Consider the following 20,511-nt stretch of genomic DNA (forward strand, 5'->3'; position numbering starts at 1 on the left):
TGGAACGCAGTCCTTTAAAAAAGAAAAAGATTTTTCTACAGTTGGGAAGGAGAAGGGTGGCACCTGAAGAGGGAAAAATCTGAGTAAGATGTAGAGTCCCACCACCAGGTGTCCAGCCTGCTGAGGAGCAGTCTGCGTCAAGAAAGGGCAGGTGCCACAGGAGGAGTTCGGGTTTGATGCCTGAATTGAAGGTACTGAAGGTTTTGGTGTAAGGCAGAGGAAAAGTGCGGCATGAGATGGTCCAGGAGAGCCACAGCTGACGAGGGCTGGCAGCGACCCAGGGGTCTGGTGTGCCAGTCAGACGCTGGCTTCCGTTGCTGTCGGTTTTAACACACTCAGACTCACTTGGTGGCGGTGACAGCAAGGGCGGAAGTCAGTGTTAATTCTCACTGTGGTCCCAGCAATGTCTCTCTCTCCGCTATTTGTCCCAAGTAGAATATTTACCTATAGTTACTGTCTCCCCAACGCTTCATAGCGGGGAGTTTCAAAAGTGGCTGGATTAGGGGATGTGATACCCAGATGGAGGTCCGGACAATGCAACTTCCCAGGTGTGGGTGGCATTATCGGTGGGCTTATAGGATGGACAGAAGATGAAGGGACAGAGACAAGACAGGTTCGTCTGGGCTGCTGCTGCTTGCCGCCTTCCGCCTGCCCTGCCATGGACTGCTTCTCCCGTCACGCCACCCTATGTTGCTCAGGATGGAAAGAAACCTCTACAACTGTGAGCTGAAATAAACCTTTCCTTCTTTAACTTTGGGTGTCAGATATTTTATCTTGGCAGCAGAAGAAACCAAGACACTGAACACTGAGGTGAAACAGCTCTGCACAGACTAGCTCCCTGAAACCTAATCATCTGTTTTTAAGATCTGATCAGACTGCCACCCTGGCACGTAACTGGGCAGTGTGGGTGTGGGTGGTGTCCGGGCCTCATGTCAGTGAGGATTTGGCCCCCTTTTTATTTTTATTCGTCCATGTGCTATTTCAGGGGATGGGAAAAGCAGCCATGTGAAGGGAAGAAATGTATGGGGTGCAACCGATTCATAATCTCCATGCACGTTATGATCAAAGTCCTTTTCAAAGCTGCCATTCAATTTAGGGAGAGCAGCTACCACTGCCAAGCTGGAACCCCGTTTAGCTTGCGCCTGAACCCTGTTCCTGTCTCTGTCCCAACAGAGGTCCTTGCTCTGATGCTGCAGCCTTTGGAAACTCATCATCTAAATGAGTTGTCTCCTCTCTGAAGTCAGCCAGCCGCACAGGAACACTCACTTTCAAGGTGCTGTAACAGCTCAGAAGACTAAACACAGCCCAGCACGACCTCAAGAGACCAGAGCAGCCACTGAGCAACCTGTGGCCGGCCACACGGTGCTAAGTCACTTTGGTTTTTGTGAGACACAGTCTCGCTATGTACTGCAGGCTGGCCTTGAACTTGCTGAGATTCTCATGCCTCAGCCTCCTGAGTGCTGGGAATCACAGGTGTTCTTAAATCCCTTCTGTCCGGCGCCACACCTGAGCTTACCTGTCGGGGTTGTCCGAGGCACACACAGAATCGATCAGCCCCACATCCAGCGTGCCCTGGGGAGGAGCAGAGAGCAGTGAGAGGCAGTGCACAGGTCTGCATATGCACAGGGCCCCCACTTGTGCAAGCCAAGAAGACACCGCAGTCTCTTTTGGCTGCCTGGGGGATTCTACTTCTCTAGAAAGCTGCTCTCGGCTCAGGGAACACAGCAGGCTAGAGACAGGGAGGAACCCGAAATCTTTCCTCTGGGTAGGAGAATGTGTCCCTCTGTCCTGTTCTTAAAATAGTTCCCATGCAAAGCACTTTATGGGCTTCTCTCAATGGTGTGTTTTCCAGCCGGGCTACGCTCTCCGGCTGTTTTGAGCTTTGCTTCCGGTACGAGATCTAATGCCTCTGACCTCTGTTGCTGGGTTCGGTTCTCAGCTCCTACCCAACCTGCTACAGCCCAAGGGTCGCGCGCTCCCTGGACAGCAGAGGCATGGAGCCGGCTCCACCCTTCTCCTCGATCTGTGGTGGAGAATGGGGAGCACCGTGACTTCCAAACCTCTGTCGTCCACTGCTTTCCTACAGCATGGTTTTTAAACCAAATGACCTTGCCTTCCTAATTTTCAGGCTTAAAAGACAGAGTCCAGGGGCAACTTCCGGCCACTCCCTCACAGCCCGGCATCCAGGCGTCCCATCGTCCACACTCACCACGGCGTTCTGTGGGTTGGCCTGCTCGTCGTGCATCTCCCGGATCTCCTGCTCCGTGGACGCATGCACCTGGCTCAGCACGCTGAACCACTGGCTGTGGAGAGAGGGCGCGGTCAGGAGTGCCCCGCGAGAGAGTGACGTCCCGGTGCGTTGGATTTGAGGCAAATGTGGGGTTCCTTTGTATGTTAGAGTGGCCAGGGTACCCTTAAACACCACATGTTTCTAACCGAAGTCAAGATCCTTGCTCTCAGGAGGCTGAGGCAGGACAACCCCAGCCAGTTCAAGGCCACCCTGAACTACACAGTGAACAAAAGCCAAGGGCAGACCCCTCTCTAGTGCGACAGTCCTTCAGACACTGAGGAGGTCAAGTCCCTTGGGAAACTGGTAGCAAATAATGAAATCCTTGCTTCTACTTAAAATGATTCTATTCAGGACAGTAACTGAATATTCCTTAATCCCAGAAGACACCCAGGTGCCTTCTCATCCTTAAAAGTAAGTGTGGAAGGGGGAAGGCTGAAACTGTGAGAGCGCCAGCACCTCGGAGCGGCCACCCGACACCCACTCCCGTGGGGGAGTTTCAGCTGCCCAGCAGAAGCAATGCTCGAGAGAGGGCATCAAAGCTTTAAGCACAAAGTAGAAAATGGTCTGAGCACAGAACAACTCATTCCTCACTTCCAGCCTCCTTGAATGGGACAAGGAAGTGAAATGTGCCAACTCCAGAAAGATCCAGCAGAACGAAAATCCTGATTAACTACAAATGTGAGTTATGTGGAGAAGAACCACAAGGTCAGCCATCCATCCAACCACCCATCCGTTCATCCCATTCATCATCCATTCTATCCATCCACCATACATCCCAACCACCCATCCACCTGCCCTTTCCAGCCATCCATCCACTCATCCCATCCATCAGTCTATCTGTGCACCACGCATCCACCCCACCCATCCCAAACATCACCCACTCATGCTGTCCCTTCACCTTCCCACCCACGCCCTCTCCCATCACATCCACCCATCCTGCATTTACTGAGCAACCACAGCACAGCAGAGGCTGCACATGTAATGGAAGCTGGGCTCCTCCTCCTGCCTGGCCTGAAAGGCGCACAGATCACTGCTAACAGGGCAGAGAACAGCACATAGCACGCGGTGGGATATTGAAGTGAAGAAGTGAAGTCGTCAGCCACTTAGATAACCCGTGAAACGGCAGGCCTTTAAGTGTACAGCCGAGCACAAAAACCCATCTCCTCCTGTGATACTTGAAGGAGAAAATGTGAACAACAGTTTGAAAGATGACCCAGGAAAATGCCTTCATATGAACTCGCTCCATCGTCCTGGTTAACCAGAACCAAGTCTACAGTGACTGACAAAACCCCAAACTCTTCCTCAGTCAAGCTGGGTGTGCTACTGCATGCCGTGACCCCAGCACTCTGGGAGGCTGAAGCAGGAATATAAACAAGCCCAGTTTTAGTTACCTGGCAAGATCCTGTCTCATTTAAAAAATGAAAGCCAGGTGTGGTGGTGCACATCTGTAATCCCAGCACTTGAGAGGCTGACACCAGAGGATTGGTGCAAGTTCAAGACCAGCCTGGGCTACAAAGTGAGCTGGAGACCAGCCCAAGCTGCATAGTGAGAGCCTGTCTCAAAAAAATAATAAATAAATGAATACATTTTTTAAAAGGCCTGGGGATGTAGCTAGTGCAAAGGCCCAGGATTCAACTCCAGGTACAAAAGCCCAAAACTCCTGAATGGAACATTGCAAAACACATAAGTTTTTTTTTTTTTTGTCTTTTTCGTTTTTATCGGTACCAGGGATTGAACTCACGACTACCTGCTTGCAAGGCAGGCACTTATGCCGCTGAGCTAAATCCCCAGCCCCCAAAACACATAAATTTAAGGTACACATTATACCATATGGAATCATAAGACACAAAGGAATAAAATCCGAATTTGCTGAACTTCAGCCTATGAAGATACCCTTCAAGTTGTAAGTATCTCTGCTGAATCAAGTTACAGCTTGGAATTTGAAAATAGGTCCCATGGCTGCGGGAAAGGCCTTGGCTAAAAGCTTCCAAAGGTTAAATTTAGCAGGTCCCTGCAGACAGGGCAGCTGTCTAGCTGTAACTGAGCTGAACGGCCGTGTGCCTTCCCGGCAGGACAGAAAACCATGCAGGCACCCCAGACGGAACGACGGGGCTGTAATTTCAGGTTTGCTTGTTTTTGTATTTCGTGTTGTAATCTGTGAGTTCACCCAGGGGTTCAGTTTGTTCCCATGGGAGGAACAGCTTTCTGGGGCCCTGCTACCGTGGTATTACAGCGATCTGGAAACTTTCCCAGGGCAAGGGTTAGCGAGGTCCCAAGAACTTAAGCAGAGTCCCAAGGCTGAGAGTAGAATGTGAGCCAGCTGATGTAACAACGCAGAGGACAGTCACCAGTGTCACCCTGCAGACCTGCGGGAGAAGAGCATCACCCCTGCATGTTACAGCACAGTGCCCTGCAGATGCATCTAGCTGAAGAGCAAACGCGGTCTCCTGCTATGGTTTAGATCCTGACAGTCCCCCAGCCTCTCCTGCCTCGGAGGTGACTGGACTGAAGAGGCAGGGCACTAGTGGTGGCCTGCACGGTGTGTAGCCCCTGTTTCCTGTCCACCAAGAGCAGCTCTCCGCACCAGGCCCCTGCTTCATTCCGTTCTGCCCTGGAGCCAGCTGCCTGGGGACTGAGACCTGTGCACACTGTGAGCCAAAAGTCAGCCTCGCCTCTTTTAAGCTCTGTAAGTCAGATATTTTGTCACAGTGATAAGAAAAATAGCTACAACAGTGCTGCAGTACCCTGAGGTACTCCCCGAGGTTCAGAAACTCAGGCAGTGCTGTCCAGCCAGTGGGGGACACCACTTTCCTCCTGTCTAGGTCAAACATCTAAGGAGCCTAAAAAAGAAATGTGGGATGCTTAGTGCCTCCGCCCACCAGAACAGAGCTTGGATCTCAGATGATGCCGCCCTCTCTTTGTAGCTGCCTCCCATCCTGCAGGGTGCAGGCCGGGGTAACAGTGCCGGCCCAACAGGACCAGTGAAGTGACCCGTGTGACACACTGGCTGCTGCCCGCAACACCGTTACGTAAGCCAGTGTCTTCTGCAGAGAGTGCCTAATGTGAAGACTTTAAAAATGCCCCCAATATGTCAGTGTCATCTTTCATTTAGCCCTGCTGTTGTTCTTCTGACCCTTTTGCAAACACGAGCCGTTCACGTTCAAGCCTCAGACTCTTCTCGAAGGCGGCCCCTGAGCTCAGCTCGTACATGTGCTGGTGACACCACGGGCCAGAGCTGAGATGAACGGGTCTGCGTGGAGGCACCGAGGGCTGGAAATGCTGAGCCCGTGTGGTACCCACATGCTTCCACCCAGAGGAGGACCCCGGATTGGGGGGCCCATGCTTCTCTTCCAACTCAGTTCTCCCACTGGCCTGAGAGAAGACCTCACTATGGTCAGCGAAGCCCTCTCAGAGCCAGTAGGGTGAGGCTGCTGCCAGGCCAAGGGTGGACATGCAGGGGACATAGTTGATGTTCACCTGGCGTCTTCCGGTGACTCGGCGATCAGGTGGAAGGTCCGGTCGCCCATGATGATATCAATCCCGTTCTCCTTGCTGGTGTTATCGATGATCTCTCTGCAAAGAGAGGGGAGCAAAGGTGGAACCTGGGGACGCGGAATTCTGAGTCACAACCAAAAAGAGCCGTTTTGTGAAGCGACTAAGTTGGAAACAGTTTGAAATGTGGTCCCCACTTTTCCATGAAGGGGTTCCCAAATAACCCACAAATCCCAGAAACCAGAGAGCGCTGCACCCCATCTGAACGATGTCTCTCTCTCTCTCATAGGGCTAAGCATCCCTTATCCAAAGTGCTGGAGACCAGAAAGTCTGATTGCGGATGTCTGCAGCTAATGCTGTGTTTTCAGGACAGGACCTGAGGCCGACCATAGAATCCATTCCTGCCTCCCACACACCCGACACAGGAGCCTGAAGGTGCTTTTGTCTGACTGGTGTTGAGGTCTGAACCCAGAGCTCTGCATGCACACATTCATCAGCTGAGCCACCCCTAACCCATCACAGACACACGAGTCACAGGCACAGCCCGTCCATCAGGGGCCTGGGCGAAGGCTGGGGGAGGTCGGACTCCGTATCATCTGGGTCCTTTCCAACATCTCCTAAGCAGCACCTGAGACAAGAACCCAGGGCCAGGCTAACACGGGCAGGGTAAGACGCAAGCGAACGTTAGGACCAGAGCCGGGACGATGGTCGATTTGATGTGGGATCCTGCTAACAGCACACACTCATTTTAGAACCATGAAGCGGAATGCTCTCACTGTTTAGGACAGATGTACGACTTCCTGTGAGTCTAGTTTCACCAGCCCTGTGGTGCATGCCTGTCATCCCAGCCCTCCGGAGGCTGAGGCAGGAGGATTGGCCTGAGTCTGAGGCCAGCCTGGGCTACACAGCTGAGGACAAAGCCAGCTTCAAGTACACAGTAGTGAGACCTTGTCTCAAAAAAACCAAACAACAACCACAAGACTCAGAGAAACAGTCTGGTTCATAAACGAGTACAGCCAGCTCTGTGTATCCACAGCCTCTTTACTTACAGGTTCAATGAACAGCAGATGGGAAATATTCAAAAGGGGAAGTAGCACCTGTGTCAAATATAGGCTTTTTGACTTATTAGACCGGAAAGAATACAGTCTGTCTAACATTTATTGATTTATTTTTGATCTTTTTGAGACAGGATCTTACTATGCAGTTCAGGCTGGCCTTGAGCTCACATTATAGCCCAAGCTGGTCTCAAACTTATAATGATCCTCCTGCCTCAGCCTCCTGAGTGCTGGGATTACAGGTGTGCACCACCATACCCAGCTTACCTATTGCTTATATCACACTAATTATTCTTTTTTTTTTTTTTGATGCTGGGAATTGAACTCAGGACCTTATAATTGCCAGGCAGATGCCGTGACACGGAGCTATATTCCCAGCCCTCAGATTTGTTATCGGAAGCAATCAAGAGATACTTAAAATTGAATATTCAGGGGTTTCTGTACCCCAGGGGCCGGGAATATCTCAGAACCAATGCTCTATGCATTTCGAGTTGGGGAGTCCCACCATCGTGTGACTCCTAATGTATTAATACTATTAGGAAATGACAAAGTCAACCCAAAGCCTGCAGAAGGGGACCCCACCCACGCAGCAGACAATGCAGGCTACCTGGTAGGCAACTGAGGTTCCACAGTGAGAAGAGAGGCTGTCACTGTTAACAGAGTAGTGGGATTGCACAGCATTCTAGACTTTTTTTTTTTGAGTTGGGGATCGAACTCATGACCTTGCGCTTGCCAGGCTAGGACTTGCACCACCGAGCTAAATCCTGGCCCTTAGAAGATCCTTTAATCACACACCAGGACATTAACAGCATATTTACAGGCTGACTGAGGAGAAGCCCAGGTTGGGGAGCCTTAAGGGACAGCTGTGGGAACCCTGCTGGATGAGGGGGTCAGTCTTGGAAAGCTGCAGATGAGGCTCTGGCTGTGGAATGTTCTTCTCCGACCGATGCTTAAACATTGCAAGATACAAAGTCCTAACAGGACTGCAGCCCTTCCAGGGGGAGAACTAGCAGTGTCTCCTGAGATCCACGCCATGTTGGAGCTCAGGACTCTGGGAAGCCAAGCCAGCATCTCCCCTCCCTGTAAGCGGAGGCAGGGTGGCAGCCTGCAGCCCTTCCAGGGGGAGAACTAGGAGTCTCTCCTGAGATCCACGCCATGCTGGAACTTAGGACTCTGGGAAGCCAAGCCAGCACCTCCCCTCCCTGGTAAGTGGCGGTAGTTTAGCCCACTGCAGCCCTTCCAGGGGGAGAACTAGCAGTGTCTCCTGAGATCCACGCCATGTTGGAGCTTAGGACTCTGGGAAGCCAAGCCAGCATCTCCCCTCCCTGCAAGCGGAGGCAGGGTGGCAGCCTGCAGCCCTTCCAGGGGGAGAACTAGGATTCTCTCCTGAGATCCACGCCATGCTGGAACTTAGGACTCTGGGAAGCCAAGCCAGCACCTCCCCTCCCTGGTAAGCGGCGGTAGTTTAGCCCACTGCTGCAGCCCTTCCAGGGGGAGAACTAGCAGTGTCTCCTGAGATCCACACCATGTTGGAGCTTAGGACTCTGGGAAGCCAAGCCAGCATCTCCCCTCCCTGTAAGCGGAGGCAGGGTGGCAGCCTGCAGCCCTTCCAGGGGGAGAACTAGGAGTCTCTCCTGAGATCCACGCCATGCTGGAACTTAGGACTCTGGGAAGCCAAGCCAGCACCTCCCCTCCCTGGTAAGTGGCGGTAGTTTAGCCCACTGCAGCCCTTCCAGGGGGAGAACTAGCAGTGTCTCCTGAGATCCACACCATGTTGGAGCTTAGGACTCTGGGAAGCCAAGCCAGCATCCCTTCCAGGGGGAGAACTAGGAGTCTCTCCTGAGATCCACACCATGTTGGAGCTTAGGACTCTGGGAAGCCAAGCCAGCATCTCCCCTCCCTGTAAGCGGAGGCAGGGTGGCAGCCTGCAGCCCTTCCAGGGGGAGAACTAGCAGTGTCTCCTGAGATCCATGCCATGCTGGAACTTAGGACTCTGGGAAGCCAAGCCAGCACCTCCCCTCCCTGGTAAGCGGCGGTAGTTTAGCCCACTGCTGCAGCCCTTCCAGGGGGAGAACTAGCAGTGTCTCCTGAGATCCACACCATGTTGGAGCTTAGGACTCTGGGAAGCCAAGCCAGCATCTCCCCTCCCTGCAAGCGGAGGCAGGGTGGCAGCCTGCAGCCCTTCCAGGGGGAGAACTAGGAGTCTCTCCTGAGATCCATGCCATGCTGGAACTTAGGACTCTGGGAAGCCAAGCCAGCACCTCCCCTCCCTGGTAAGCGGCGGTAGTTTAGCCCACTGCTGCAGCCCTTCCAGGGGGAGAACTAGCAGTGTCTCCTGAGATCCACACCATGTTGGAGCTTAGGACTCTGGGAAGCCAAGCCAGCATCTCCCCTCCCTGTAAGCGGAGGCAGGGTGGCATCCTGCAGCCCTTCCAGGGGGAGAACTAGCAGTGTCTCCTGAGATCCACGCCATGCTGGAACTTAGGACTCTGGGAAGCCAAGCCAGCACCTCCCCTCCCTGGCAAGCGGCGGTAGTTTAGCCCACTGCAGCCCTTCCAGGGGGAGAACTAGCAGTGTCTCCTGAGATCCATGCCATGTTGGAGCTCAGGACTCTGGTATGCCAAGCCAGCTTCTCCCCTCCCTGTAAGCGGTGGCAGGGTGGCAGCCTGCAGCCCTTCCAGGGGGAGAACTAGCAGTGTCTCCTGAGATCCTCGCCCTGTTGCAGCTTAGGTCTCTGGGAAGCCAAGCCAGCATCTCCTCTCCCTGTGAGTGGAGGCAGGGTGGCAGCCTGCAGCCCTTCCAGGGCGAGATCTAGCAGTATCTCCTGAGATCCATGCCATGTTGGAGCTTATCTCAATCTCTCCCTTATTCTTTAAAAAATTATTTAGTTATTTCTTATGTTTGTCTTAATTAAGGGGAAAAATTTAAAAAAAATTAGCATATTTTATAGTAACTCTTTTTGATATCCTATTAACTTGTTTTGAAGTCCTGTAATGCTCCCACGATCTTGTTTTGACTGATTAGACTCTGTTCCATTCTATATGATAATATCAAGTTTGAGGGTATAGGCAACTACTTTGAAGGCAATAAGATTCACTAAGTTGCCCATTCTGGTTTGACTATTGTCTTCTTTGGAAGTCCTGTAATGTTTACAATGCCTAAGTTTTATTGGTCTTGTTCCCTACTGTTTTGTCCAACTTTATAATATATAATGAGATAGACTATTCTTTTTAAGGAAACAAGAGACAACTTTGATAACCATTGTTGATAACCTTGTACTCTGTTCTACATCATGTGCTATGTCTATCCTTGGTTTTGACTGACAGCTTTGTTTTCCATATTTGACTTTATTCTCTCCCCCCAAAAAAGTAATAAGAACTAAGGAGTAATAAAATCCAAAAAGTGTAAATTTTGTTGTAAAAAAGAGAGGGGAAAAAAAGAGCTCTAACGGATATAACAGCAAGTGTGTTTAGGGGTGTTAAATAGCTGACTATATTAATGTTTTTGGATCATTGAACACAGCTGTTTGCAGTCTCTCTGTTTGAATGTCCACTTTGTATTCTTTGATACTGTGATTTGAGCAACTATTTCCAAGATGATAATATGTAATCTATTAGCAGGTGATTCCTTACTATTATGTTTTTTTTTTTTTGTAGTTCTGTATTACGTGTACCCTTACACCGCTTTGTTTTGTTTTGTGTTTTTCTCTTTTTCCTCTTAAATAAAATTAAAAAAAAAAAAAAAAAAAAAAAGTCCTAACAGGAAACCCTTGGATCCCGCTGCGCTGCACATTGGAAACAGTGAAGAGCTGCCACCTGTGTAACTCGAGAGCACAGCCTCATTGGGAAGCACTCGGGGGACAGCAGCAGGGACACAAGAGAACCCCCAGGACCCGCTTCAGACACCCAGGCCCACGGGAGCTCACAGACCCCGGAAGATGGCACTATATTCTGCACTGGCTGTCGGTGGTCACCCAGCAGCTCGTCCAGTGGGCGCACTCTGCAGAGCTGGCTAGCTAGGACTCTGGGAGGTGTAGGACAAGGGGAAAAGTGGCTTATATGTGATTAGTAAAGAAGGGACTCTTAAAACCTCGTGTGGTGGGGTACTCCCAGCACTCGGGAGGCTGAGGCAGGAGGACCATTGTGAGCTCGAGACCAGCCTGGGCTACAAAGTGAGCTCCAGGCCAGCCTGAACTGCAGATGTGACTCTTCTCTCCATCGGCAGGTGTGGAAGCTGTGGCCACGGGGCCCAGCTGGACGGTACTTTGGTGACGGTGAGCATGCTCAGCCTCCTGGAACCGGCAGCCCCATCGATGGGGCACATAAGAGGACATCCTGGGGTACGAGCTGGGAACAGACAGTGGGGGTCCCCGGAGTTGTACCACACCCTGGGATTCAGACCCTGGTGCCCCACTGCTCTTGCTCCTAAGGAACTGAAAGGGTGGCCCAAGAGGCCCAACACTCTGCTGCTTGTACTTTACTGTTCATCCTGAGAACTAAATCCACCACGGCCTCACTTCTCTTTTCTGTCCCCGGGAGCCTCTGCCTGAGTGGCCGATGCTGGCCAGTGAGACATGATGTCCTGTTCCCAAGCCTCTCGACCTCTGGGGTGACCTGATCTGAGAGCAAATCCTGCCACTTCCCTGTCTCTGCGGTTCTGCTGGTGGAGTGTGGAGCAGTGTTACAGGCCACCCCCAGTGTGCTTCTGTGCTTAGAGCCTGGTTTTCCAAGAAAGCCAGCTGCCCCGTCCCCTACCATGCCAACTGGTTTCTGAAAACATTTTTAACAACCAACCAGGGCCCTTGATTGTCCAAGCTGTGGCTGCATGGATTTAGGGACCAGCTCTGCCCCTTTGCTGGCGGGAACTGGGAGGGCAGCGTAGACAGTGCAGGAAAATTAGATGAAGAATTCATTTTAAAACAGATCTCCAAGGGTCAGCCTGCTCCTGCGTGGACTTACTGTCTCTACTGGACCCTCATCAGCTGCTCAGTATTTACACCATTTTTATGCCATATACAATTATATTTGGTGAATTATTTTCTAATAAATTCTTTTTTTTTTTTTTGGTTTTGTTTTTTGTCAGACAGGGTCTTGCTATGCAGTGGAGGCTGTCCTTGGATTTACTACGAAGCCCACGCTGCTCAAACTCATGGCGATCCTTCTGCCTCAGCCTCCCATGTGCTGGGGTGACAGTTGTGCGTCTCCCTGCCTGGCTTGGTTAAATCACCTTTGGGACCCCTACACTCTTAGGAGCTAAGCATCGGAGCCTTGCGGTCGGGGGAGCCAGGCTCCCGCCGGGCGCCCACCTACCTGGCCATCCGGACCTCGATGGTGCCCCTGAGCTTCTCCTCGCTGTCGTTCTCGAAGTACATCAGCTTGGCCTGGCGCAGCACGAACCAGCGCCTCTTCCAGTTCCTCCGCGACAGGGTGGACGAGCCGCCACCCTTCTTGTGCAGCCAGCCCTGCTTGAGGGCCTCCTGCTTGGAGCGAAACCACAGGAAGGTCTCGTCCTTGAGCACACACCAGCGGCGCTTCCAGGAGTTCATGAGGCCGCCTGCGCCCGGGCGGGGAGAGAAACAGCGGGAAACCTCGGTCAGAGGTGTTATGCAGCTGGCTTTTTAGAGACAACAGTCTCACTGTGTAGTTGAGGCTGGCCTGGAATTTGAGGTGATTCTCCTGCCTCAGCCTCCTGTGTGCTGGAATAACAGGAGCCCTCCTGGCTAGGAAAAGCCAATCAAACTTCTGCCCAGGCTGAAAAACACTCTGAGACCCTCTACTGCAGGCAGAGATGTGTGCCATGTGCAGGGCACACTGGACACTGCAGCAGTGTGGCCATCACACAGGGTCATGGCCTTTTTCTATGCCCAAACCCAGCTCCTGCACACTTAGTTGACCATCTGTGTAAGGAGGTCACAGGAAGGCGGGTAACAAATTGCCACTCTGACCCACAAGAGAGTCAGAGTCACTTCTGGGTCACTAAGTTGCCCGGGTTGGGTTTGAACTTGTGATTCTCCTGCCTCTGCCTCCCAGAGTATTAGACTTACAGGTGTCCCTGTGCCTGGCTCAGATGTTATCTTTAATAGGATAAAAAAATTGTTACTTTCTAGATGGATAATTTCATTTTAGTTTTCTAGATTCGCTAAAGATACCCGAATATTTCCCCATCATTCAAAAATCTGTTTCACTTAGTTCACTGAAGAACACAGTCCATTCTAAATTGTCTACACGACTTGTCTGCTCAACCAGTTAAATGTCGCCTAAGTAGGCATACATAATGCTCCCTTTTCATAGACTGCAAAATAAATTTAACAGAACTTTTCTTTTTCCTTTTTTGAGCCAGGGTCTCACTGTATAGTTCTTTCTGGCTTCAAACTCACCATCCAGCCTGGGATCCTCCTGCCTCAGCCTCCTGATGGTTGGAAGTACAGGGAGGTACCACCACACCTGCCTAGGATCCTTCTCCAGTGACTGCAGGGATTGCAGACCAAGCCTCCCTCGGGAAGAGACACAGGGATGGCGGCCCCGGCTGGTGCTCAAAACAGTAAGGGCCAGTTCCCTGGCCTCACCACGTGATGGTAACATCCTCCCTCATTACCCCAGAAGAGCCTCCGGCAGGTTGGGCGTGCTCCAGAGCTGTTTCCAGCAAACTTGCCAAGGGACATGAGCCACACAGTATGACTGCAATTGTCTGGCCTGAGAGTCTAACCTGGGTCCCCTAAATCAAGCCCAGAGGACAGATGTGGCCCCCAGCTGCCTCCTCATCTCATCGTCTTCCTGCGGCAGCGTCCACACAGCGGCGTCACCCTGCCTGGCTCTTAGCAGCGCCCAGAACCACTGCTGTGGAGTCCAGGGATACTGAAACCCTGACCAAGGCTGTTCACCCCAAGACCATCGCCTCAGGAGCCGCCTGCAGGAAAGCTGATCTGCACGGCTGACCGCCTGCCTCTACTTCTTTCATAGGGTTCTCTGCAAAGTATGAGCACTGTTTCATTAAAGACTTTACTAAAGATTAAATGCTGCTGCACCTACAGAATCTCTGCTCCCATAAGCTCTACCCCAAACAGCTCAGAGGGGAGAAGCCTCCCCTGAACCAAGCCTGTGGGGTTATATTGTAAGCCTGAGGCAGACACAGCAAATTTGAAAAGCAAATGACTAATGTGAGTCCTCAGACTCAGATATCAGAAGAACAAGCAGCAGGACAGGGCCTGGTGGAACTGGAGGCTGAGGCAGGAGGGTCACTGCAAGTTCAAGGCCAGCCTGAGCTACAAACTGAGTTCAAGGCTAGTTTGAACTGCATAGTGAGACCCTGTCTCAAACAGACCCTGGCAAAAAACAAATAAACAAAAATCTAAAAAAAAAAAAAAAACCCAACAAAACGAAACTGAAGACATCAAACAAAAACATAAGCGAAAAGTGAAGCTGGGCGCAATGGCATACCCGTCATCCCAGCACTCAGGAGGCTGAGGCAGGAGGACCACAATGAGTTAAGAGGCTACCCTGGGCTACAGTGTCTCAAAACACAGAGCCAAACAAACAAGTCTTAGTTCCCACTGCCCTAGGCCACGCTGCCCGGGGCCACAGACCGCACCTTTCATGTACAGGAAGCTGTGGAAGTAGGGCAGCGTGACACAGCTGTACACAGAGTCCCGCCGGTAGGACAGCTCGTCGTCCGTGTCGAACCTGGAGTCAAAGTCCTCTTCGCTGTCTTCAAACTAGACAAGGAGAGGGGCCCGCAGTCAGCAAGAGGAGGAGAGACAGGCAAAGAACACGCCCAGCATACAGCCCAAGTGTGGGGTCCAGGAGGAAGAAACACTCCCTGTTACACTGCTGCCCAGAGGGCGGTGACCAGAGGAGCCCGGCACGGCAGAACACCAAGCTTTATGCCAGGCGTGTGCCGCTGCATTCCTGTCATGCCAGCACTCAGAAAGCTGCGGCAGGACAGGAGTTCAAAGCCAGCCTGAACTACACAGTGAGACTGTCTCAAAGAAACCAAATCAACAAGCCCGAAGCTTCTTCCCTTATAAGCAGCTCACTAAATAACACCGTGCACCTTGGGCTTTGGAGTCCGCAAGGCTAAGGGGCCAATCACACCGTGTTTCCTCAGGCCTTGGGCCAAACTGAATCCCAAACAGGCAGATTCTGGCATTTGCAAAATTTAAGATTATCTCTAAACCCCTGCTTGGGTTTGTTTGTTAGTTTGTTGTCTTTTTGAGACAAGGTCTAGCTATGCAGTTGAGGCTGGCCTTGGACTCACTTTGTAGCCCAGGCTAGTCTCACTCGGGCCTCCCAAGTGCTGGCATTACAAGGGCATGCCACCACACTCGTGTTTGGTTTGTTTTTTGTTTTGAGACAAGTCTTGCTGTGTATCCCAGGCTGGCCTTGAACTCTTGGCCATTTGGCTTCACAGACATTTTTGGTTTAGGAGTCTGTTGGTCCTTATCTATCTGTCTATCTGTTTAGGGTTTGCTAGGTAGTTTCCCTCTGAACTTTGCCTGCAGCTTAGGCTGGCCTTGAATTTGAGCTAATTCTTCTGCCTCAATTTCACAGATGTTGGATCACAGACATGACCCATGTTTGAGATGCTGATTTTTTTCTTGTACCGGGTTCAAGCTCAGGATCATGGGCTTGCAAAGCATGCGCTTATGCCACTGAGCTAAATCTCCGGCAGGATCCTGATTTTTAAATCTCTGGTTTAGGGAAATATCATTTGTGTGTGTGTGTGGGGGGGGGGTGTCATTTTGTTTTTCTGAGACTGACTCTCACTCTGTAGCTTGGAATTCCTGGAGATCCTCCTGACTCAGCCTCTCCTGGGTCCTGGAATTACAGGCATGTGTGTCAGCACACCTAACTTAGCTCCTGATTTTGCCATCTCTGGTTTCAGATCCATTGGAGCTTTTTTTTTTTAAAGAGAGAGGGCCCCTATCACCATATAGCCAGGCTGGCCCAGAACTTCTGGCGATCCTCCCACCTCAACCTCCCCCAGGTGCTAGGATTAGGGGCCTGTACCCCCACAGCCGGCCTGGACCCTGTGTGGCCATCTTTGGTTCAGGGTTCCCCACCATCCCAAAGCCTGCTGCTGACCACAGGCGTGTCTTGCTAGCATAGCCCCGGGACTCTGCACCCACCGAGGACTGTGCGCCCTCGGAGCTGAAGCCGTAGGCGCCCGAGCTGTTGCAGGTGCCCACAGAGCAGCGATAGTCGGGGGACCACTGGCTGCCATAGGAGTTGGAGAAGGTGACGCTGCTGCCCGAGGTGACTGCGCCATCGTCCTCATCGTCGTCCTGGTCCTGGTGGCCGCTGTCGCCGCCAGGGGCCGCGCCAGGCTCACAGTAGGTGGCGTCGTGTGAGTCCGGGTCCCCTGGCGCCCCCGAGGCCGCCTCATTCACATAGGGGTCCTCCTCGGAGGAGTCGTCGCTGGTGCGGATGCCGCTCGTGCGCTGGTCCGAGTGGCCATGCTCGCTGGGGTTGGGCGAGTCCTTGAAGGCGTCTGCATCCTCGTCGGCCGCGAAGCCCTCGTCCTCCTCCTCATCCTCCTCCTCCGGGTAGGGCTGCCCGAAGTCGAACCCAGGGCCCGAGCTGCCGCCCGCAGCCAGGGAGCGCTCCAGACCGCGCACACACGCGTCGATCTCATGGAAGTTGAGCGCGGCCAGGAACTCGTGCGCCGCCCGGCTGGCCTCGTCCTCCAGCCGCCGCAGCTCTTCATCACGCCGCCGCCGCAGCCGCTGCAGCGAGGCCTCGGTCAGGCTCAGCTCCTGCTGCTCCTTCATGCGCTGCAGGTCTTCGATCTCGCGCTCCAGCCGCAGGATCTCCTCCACCTGCTTGTTCTCCCGCTGCTTCTGCAGCTCGCGGCTCAGCTCTGCAGCCTCCAGCTCGCGCTGCCGCCTGGCCTCTTCCTCCTGCTCGGGAAGAAGGAAGCGGGGTTCGAGTTAGGATCTGGGGAGGCGGTGGTCGAGCGCTCAGCATTGGCCTCCAGACCCACAGGGCAGCCCAAGCACCCAGGACCTTGGGGTGTGGCTGGGTTTGGACAGTCAGCCTTTAAAGACGCAAGGAAATTAAAAGGTGCCCTTAGTTTGGGGACACATGCAGTCTAAACAGGGCCCTAGCGCATGGCATGCCTGTGTTCCCAGCACTCCGGGAGGCTGAGGCAGGGGGCCCGGAAGGTGTTTTGTTGTTCTGTTGTTTTGGGTTTTGCAATACTGGGGCTCGAATCCAGGGCCTTATGTGTGTGTTAGGCAAGTGCTGTACCCCTGAGCTGTGGCCCCAGTTAGGATTAAAAGTTTGAGTCACACCTGAGCAATTCAGTGACTTACGAGACCCAGTCTTGAAATTAAAACAAAACAACACCTTTTTTTATTTTTTTAAAGCCTGGGAAAATAGGTCAGTTTAAAGGTGCTGGATCCAAAACACAGTACCACAGTTGGATGGATGGATGGATACAGTGATCTTCTAAGAAGTGACAGGTTATAGGGCATACACATTAGGGATGTGCACAAAGGTTCCAGAGAAGAAGCGGGAGAAGGTGACATCTGCACACCATACAGCTTAGCCCCAGGAAAAACCACGCTGCTAACTGCCAGCCGTTTCTTCCAAGCTGCTCTCCCTGGACGGCTCTGAGTTATTATTTCAGTGTTGAGCCAAGAGGTCTGAGGTGGAGAGGAATCAGGTAAATAAAGGACAGGCTGTGTTGTCACCACGGTCCCTACCTGTTGGGCCCGGAGCTCTGCTTCTTTCTGCACTCTCTGTCTTTCTCTGAAAACAGAGGGAAAAACAAGTATGACCATCAGCATTCATCTTAGAACCACTTTAGGGCAAGACGTAGGGTCCTTCACGGGGCAGCAGGAGCGCTCGAACCCAGGACCTCGGGCATGATGGGCAGGGGCTCTACACCGCGTGACACCCAGCCCGAGCTCCCCCGCTTTGGTGCGGTGGAGCCCCCGCTCGAGCAGCTGCAGGGCAGAACTGGGTTACCGGCTGCGAAGGAATTCTGCGTCCTTGTGGCCAGGAGAGGCTGTTTGTTTCACACAGCAGACTCTGCGGCCCCCAGCGGGAATTCTTAATACATGCACAGTATAGAACCCAAGCGCTCCCTTTTCGTGCCCTCCAGCAGGAAAGGTCCGGACCGGACATTACCTCTCCTCCTCCTCCAGCCTCTTCCTCGCCTCCTCCTCCCGCTTCTCTGCCAGCATTCGCCCGTACACTCTGCGCGCTCGCTGGCCGCGCAGCTGCTTCTGCACTACGAGGGCTGCTTTCTTCAGGTGCAGAAACCTCCGCCGCAGCAGAAAGGCCCGGACATTCTTCTGGATCGTCACCACGCCGTGCAGGACCTTTCTGTAGTGCTTTCTGCAGAGGGAACGGCACAACAGTCAGGGAGGCCGTGGGTTACACCCAGGCGCATGCGCGGAGGGAACCAGCCAGGAGGCGTGGATATCCTCTCCTTAGACTGCAGAGACTAAGGAGCCCCTGCAGCAAGACAGAAGGAAAACAAAGCAAGGGTAACAAACCAAGCTAAGATCCTATCACGATCCTGACCAAATAAACCACTCAACCACGAATGCCCACTTGGAGAACTCAGGTAGGACTCTGGCTAACAGGACCAAAGGGAACTTGATACATTCTCCCGTTCCCAAGAAAACCGCTGACACAAAGCAAAATCCCCCCACAGCAGAGGCTCTAGATTCACAAAATGCAGCCCAGTGGTGGGGCATGCTTGTAAAACTAGCACGTGAGAGGCTGAGGCAGGCTGATCGCCCTGCGTTTGGTTACACAGTGAGTTCAAAGGCATGCCTGAGGGAACGAATACACACAGAGATGCTGTTTCTGGAGACAGTCAGAAATCTGAAATTCTCAAACATTTTGAGTGTTGATGTAATGCTGAAACCATTCCAGATTCCTAGGCCTGGGGTTTAACACATGCCTAGCATGTGTGAGGCCCTGGGTTCCACCCCCAGCACCATTTAAAAAAAAAAAAGATCACAGAGCATTGTGGATTTCAGATTGTCAGCGAAGGCCCCATCCACCAGGCAGGTGCCAGTATTCCAAAACTCAAAAGCTGCGAACTTCAAAACCCTCCTGTGCCGAGCATTTGCAATCAGGACCCCCAGCCTGTGATGCTGAAGTGACCAGGAGGACGCCGTGGCTTCAGTACCACACACAGAGCAGCTGCCTAAGTGACCAGGGTCTGGGCAGAGCCCTGGGACAAGGTGGTGGTCTGAACCAAGGCCCCCGCCAGCACCTTTCCCCATGGCTGCCTGGTCCCTGCTGGGTGGTTTTTTCCTCCTGCCCTTGGACACGCTGGAGGCCAGCAATAGACCACCCGCTGGGGACACCCTCTGTGCGGTCTTCACCGTGCCAAGTAGCCCAGGACGTGGGCCCGGATCACCATAGCCGCCCGAGTGACTTCCTCCTCCCGCTGCCTCTCCAGCTTCTGCTCCAAGGATTCCCGGAGGAAGACCTATAGGGACACAGAACAGGGTCGGTAGAAGGAAAGCATCCCTGAGTTGGGGCTTTTGGGGGGTGATATTTTGGAGACATTTTTGGATTTGGAGACAAGATCTCCCTATGCATTGCAGCCTGGCTTTGAACTTGGAGCGATCTGTATGCTTCAGCCTTTTGGGTGCTGGGATTGGCCCTCTGCCTGGTGTGGGGTGATGCTTTTCTCTCTTTCTCTCCTGTTTGCTTTAGACTTGAGTGGCCATGTTTTCTACAATAGTGCTTTGTAAAGGTCCCACCTGCCAATGGGTAACACCTGTATAAAATCCAGTCGGGATATGTCACAAAAAAGAAAGAGAAAAACATATACAAAATCCAAGTCTCGGTGCTTCCAGGATGAGGTCCAGCAGGCATGAATGGCTGTGCAGTTGCACCGGGTAAAGGCTCCAGAATTCTCCTGTGTTGTCACTGGGGACAGAGACACACAGTTCACACCAGTATGCATCCTCCAGTGCATCTGTAGGAGAACTGTCGGGGTTCGGGTTAGAAAGACAAGGGAGGGGAAAGGGAAAGACCCCATCATCCTGCCATCATGGGATGCCTCCTTCTCATGCTTGCTCAGCAATTATGAGCAGAGTGTTTTGGCTTCAAACACAAATGCACATGAAAATAGTTACACTGAGAAGGGAACCTGGTAGGTGTGGTGGTGTAGGGCTGTAATCTCAGCTGCTCAGGAGGCTGAGGCGGGAGGGCTGCAAGCCGAAAGCCAGCTAGCTGGGCAACTGAGTGAGACCTTGTCTCAAAATAAAATAAAATAAAACAACGGTTGGGAGTGTTGCTCAGTGCTCCTGGGTTCAATTTCCTGGGTAAAAAATAAGAAAAGGAAGAGAAAGGAGGAAAAGGACTATTTTGTGTGGTACCCTATAAATAAATGTAGTGAGGATTCTGAGAGCTGGGTGTGGCGGTGCATTCCTGTCATCCCAGCACTCCTGAGGCTGAGACAGGAGGATCACTAGGAATTCAAGGCCAGGCGTGACTACACAGTGTCACTCTGTTTCAAAAAACAAAACAAAGCAAAATTTAAACACTGAATTTGAAGCATGAATTGAAGTGACATCTCAGTTCAGTCACACACACACACACATGAACTGGGACTAAATAAACTGGAGCTATTTTGGGACATCCACATCCCAAAAAAACAGCTTCAGCTTCCGTGTGAAGGGCCTGGGCTCAATCCCCAGTACCA

The 20,511-nt window shown here is 52.4% G+C and overlaps 1 protein-coding gene across 3 annotated transcripts in view; it reads right to left on the reverse strand.

Annotated features, from left to right (window-relative positions):
* The window catches only part of Myo10 (myosin X), a 187,998-nt gene that overhangs the window by 13,609 nt on the left and 153,878 nt on the right, over positions 1-20,511 (reverse strand). For 2 of the 3 annotated variants that reach the window (XM_063257998.1, XM_063257997.1), the window contains exons 15-23: positions 19,181-19,287; positions 17,967-18,176; positions 17,540-17,585; positions 15,962-16,735; positions 14,425-14,548; positions 12,147-12,390; positions 5,768-5,863; positions 2,210-2,303; positions 1,517-1,572 (exon numbers count right to left, since the gene is read on the reverse strand). In XM_063257998.1, the coding sequence (XP_063114068.1) occupies positions 1,517-1,572; positions 2,210-2,303; positions 5,768-5,863; positions 12,147-12,390; positions 14,425-14,548; positions 15,962-16,735; positions 17,540-17,585; positions 17,967-18,176; positions 19,181-19,287 (1,751 nt within the window). The remainder of the gene's footprint in view (positions 1-1,516; positions 1,573-2,209; positions 2,304-5,767; positions 5,864-12,146; positions 12,391-14,424; positions 14,549-15,961; positions 16,736-17,539; positions 17,586-17,966; positions 18,177-19,180; positions 19,288-20,511) is intronic. The other variant, XM_003466728.4, reaches the window with a different exon arrangement.

This window comes from Cavia porcellus, unplaced genomic scaffold (assembly GCF_034190915.1).
Source record: "Cavia porcellus strain 051 isolate PalLab524CR breed Dunkin Hartley unplaced genomic scaffold, mCavPor4.1 scaffold_11, whole genome shotgun sequence".
Classification (NCBI taxonomy): Eukaryota; Metazoa; Chordata; class Mammalia; order Rodentia; family Caviidae; genus Cavia; species Cavia porcellus.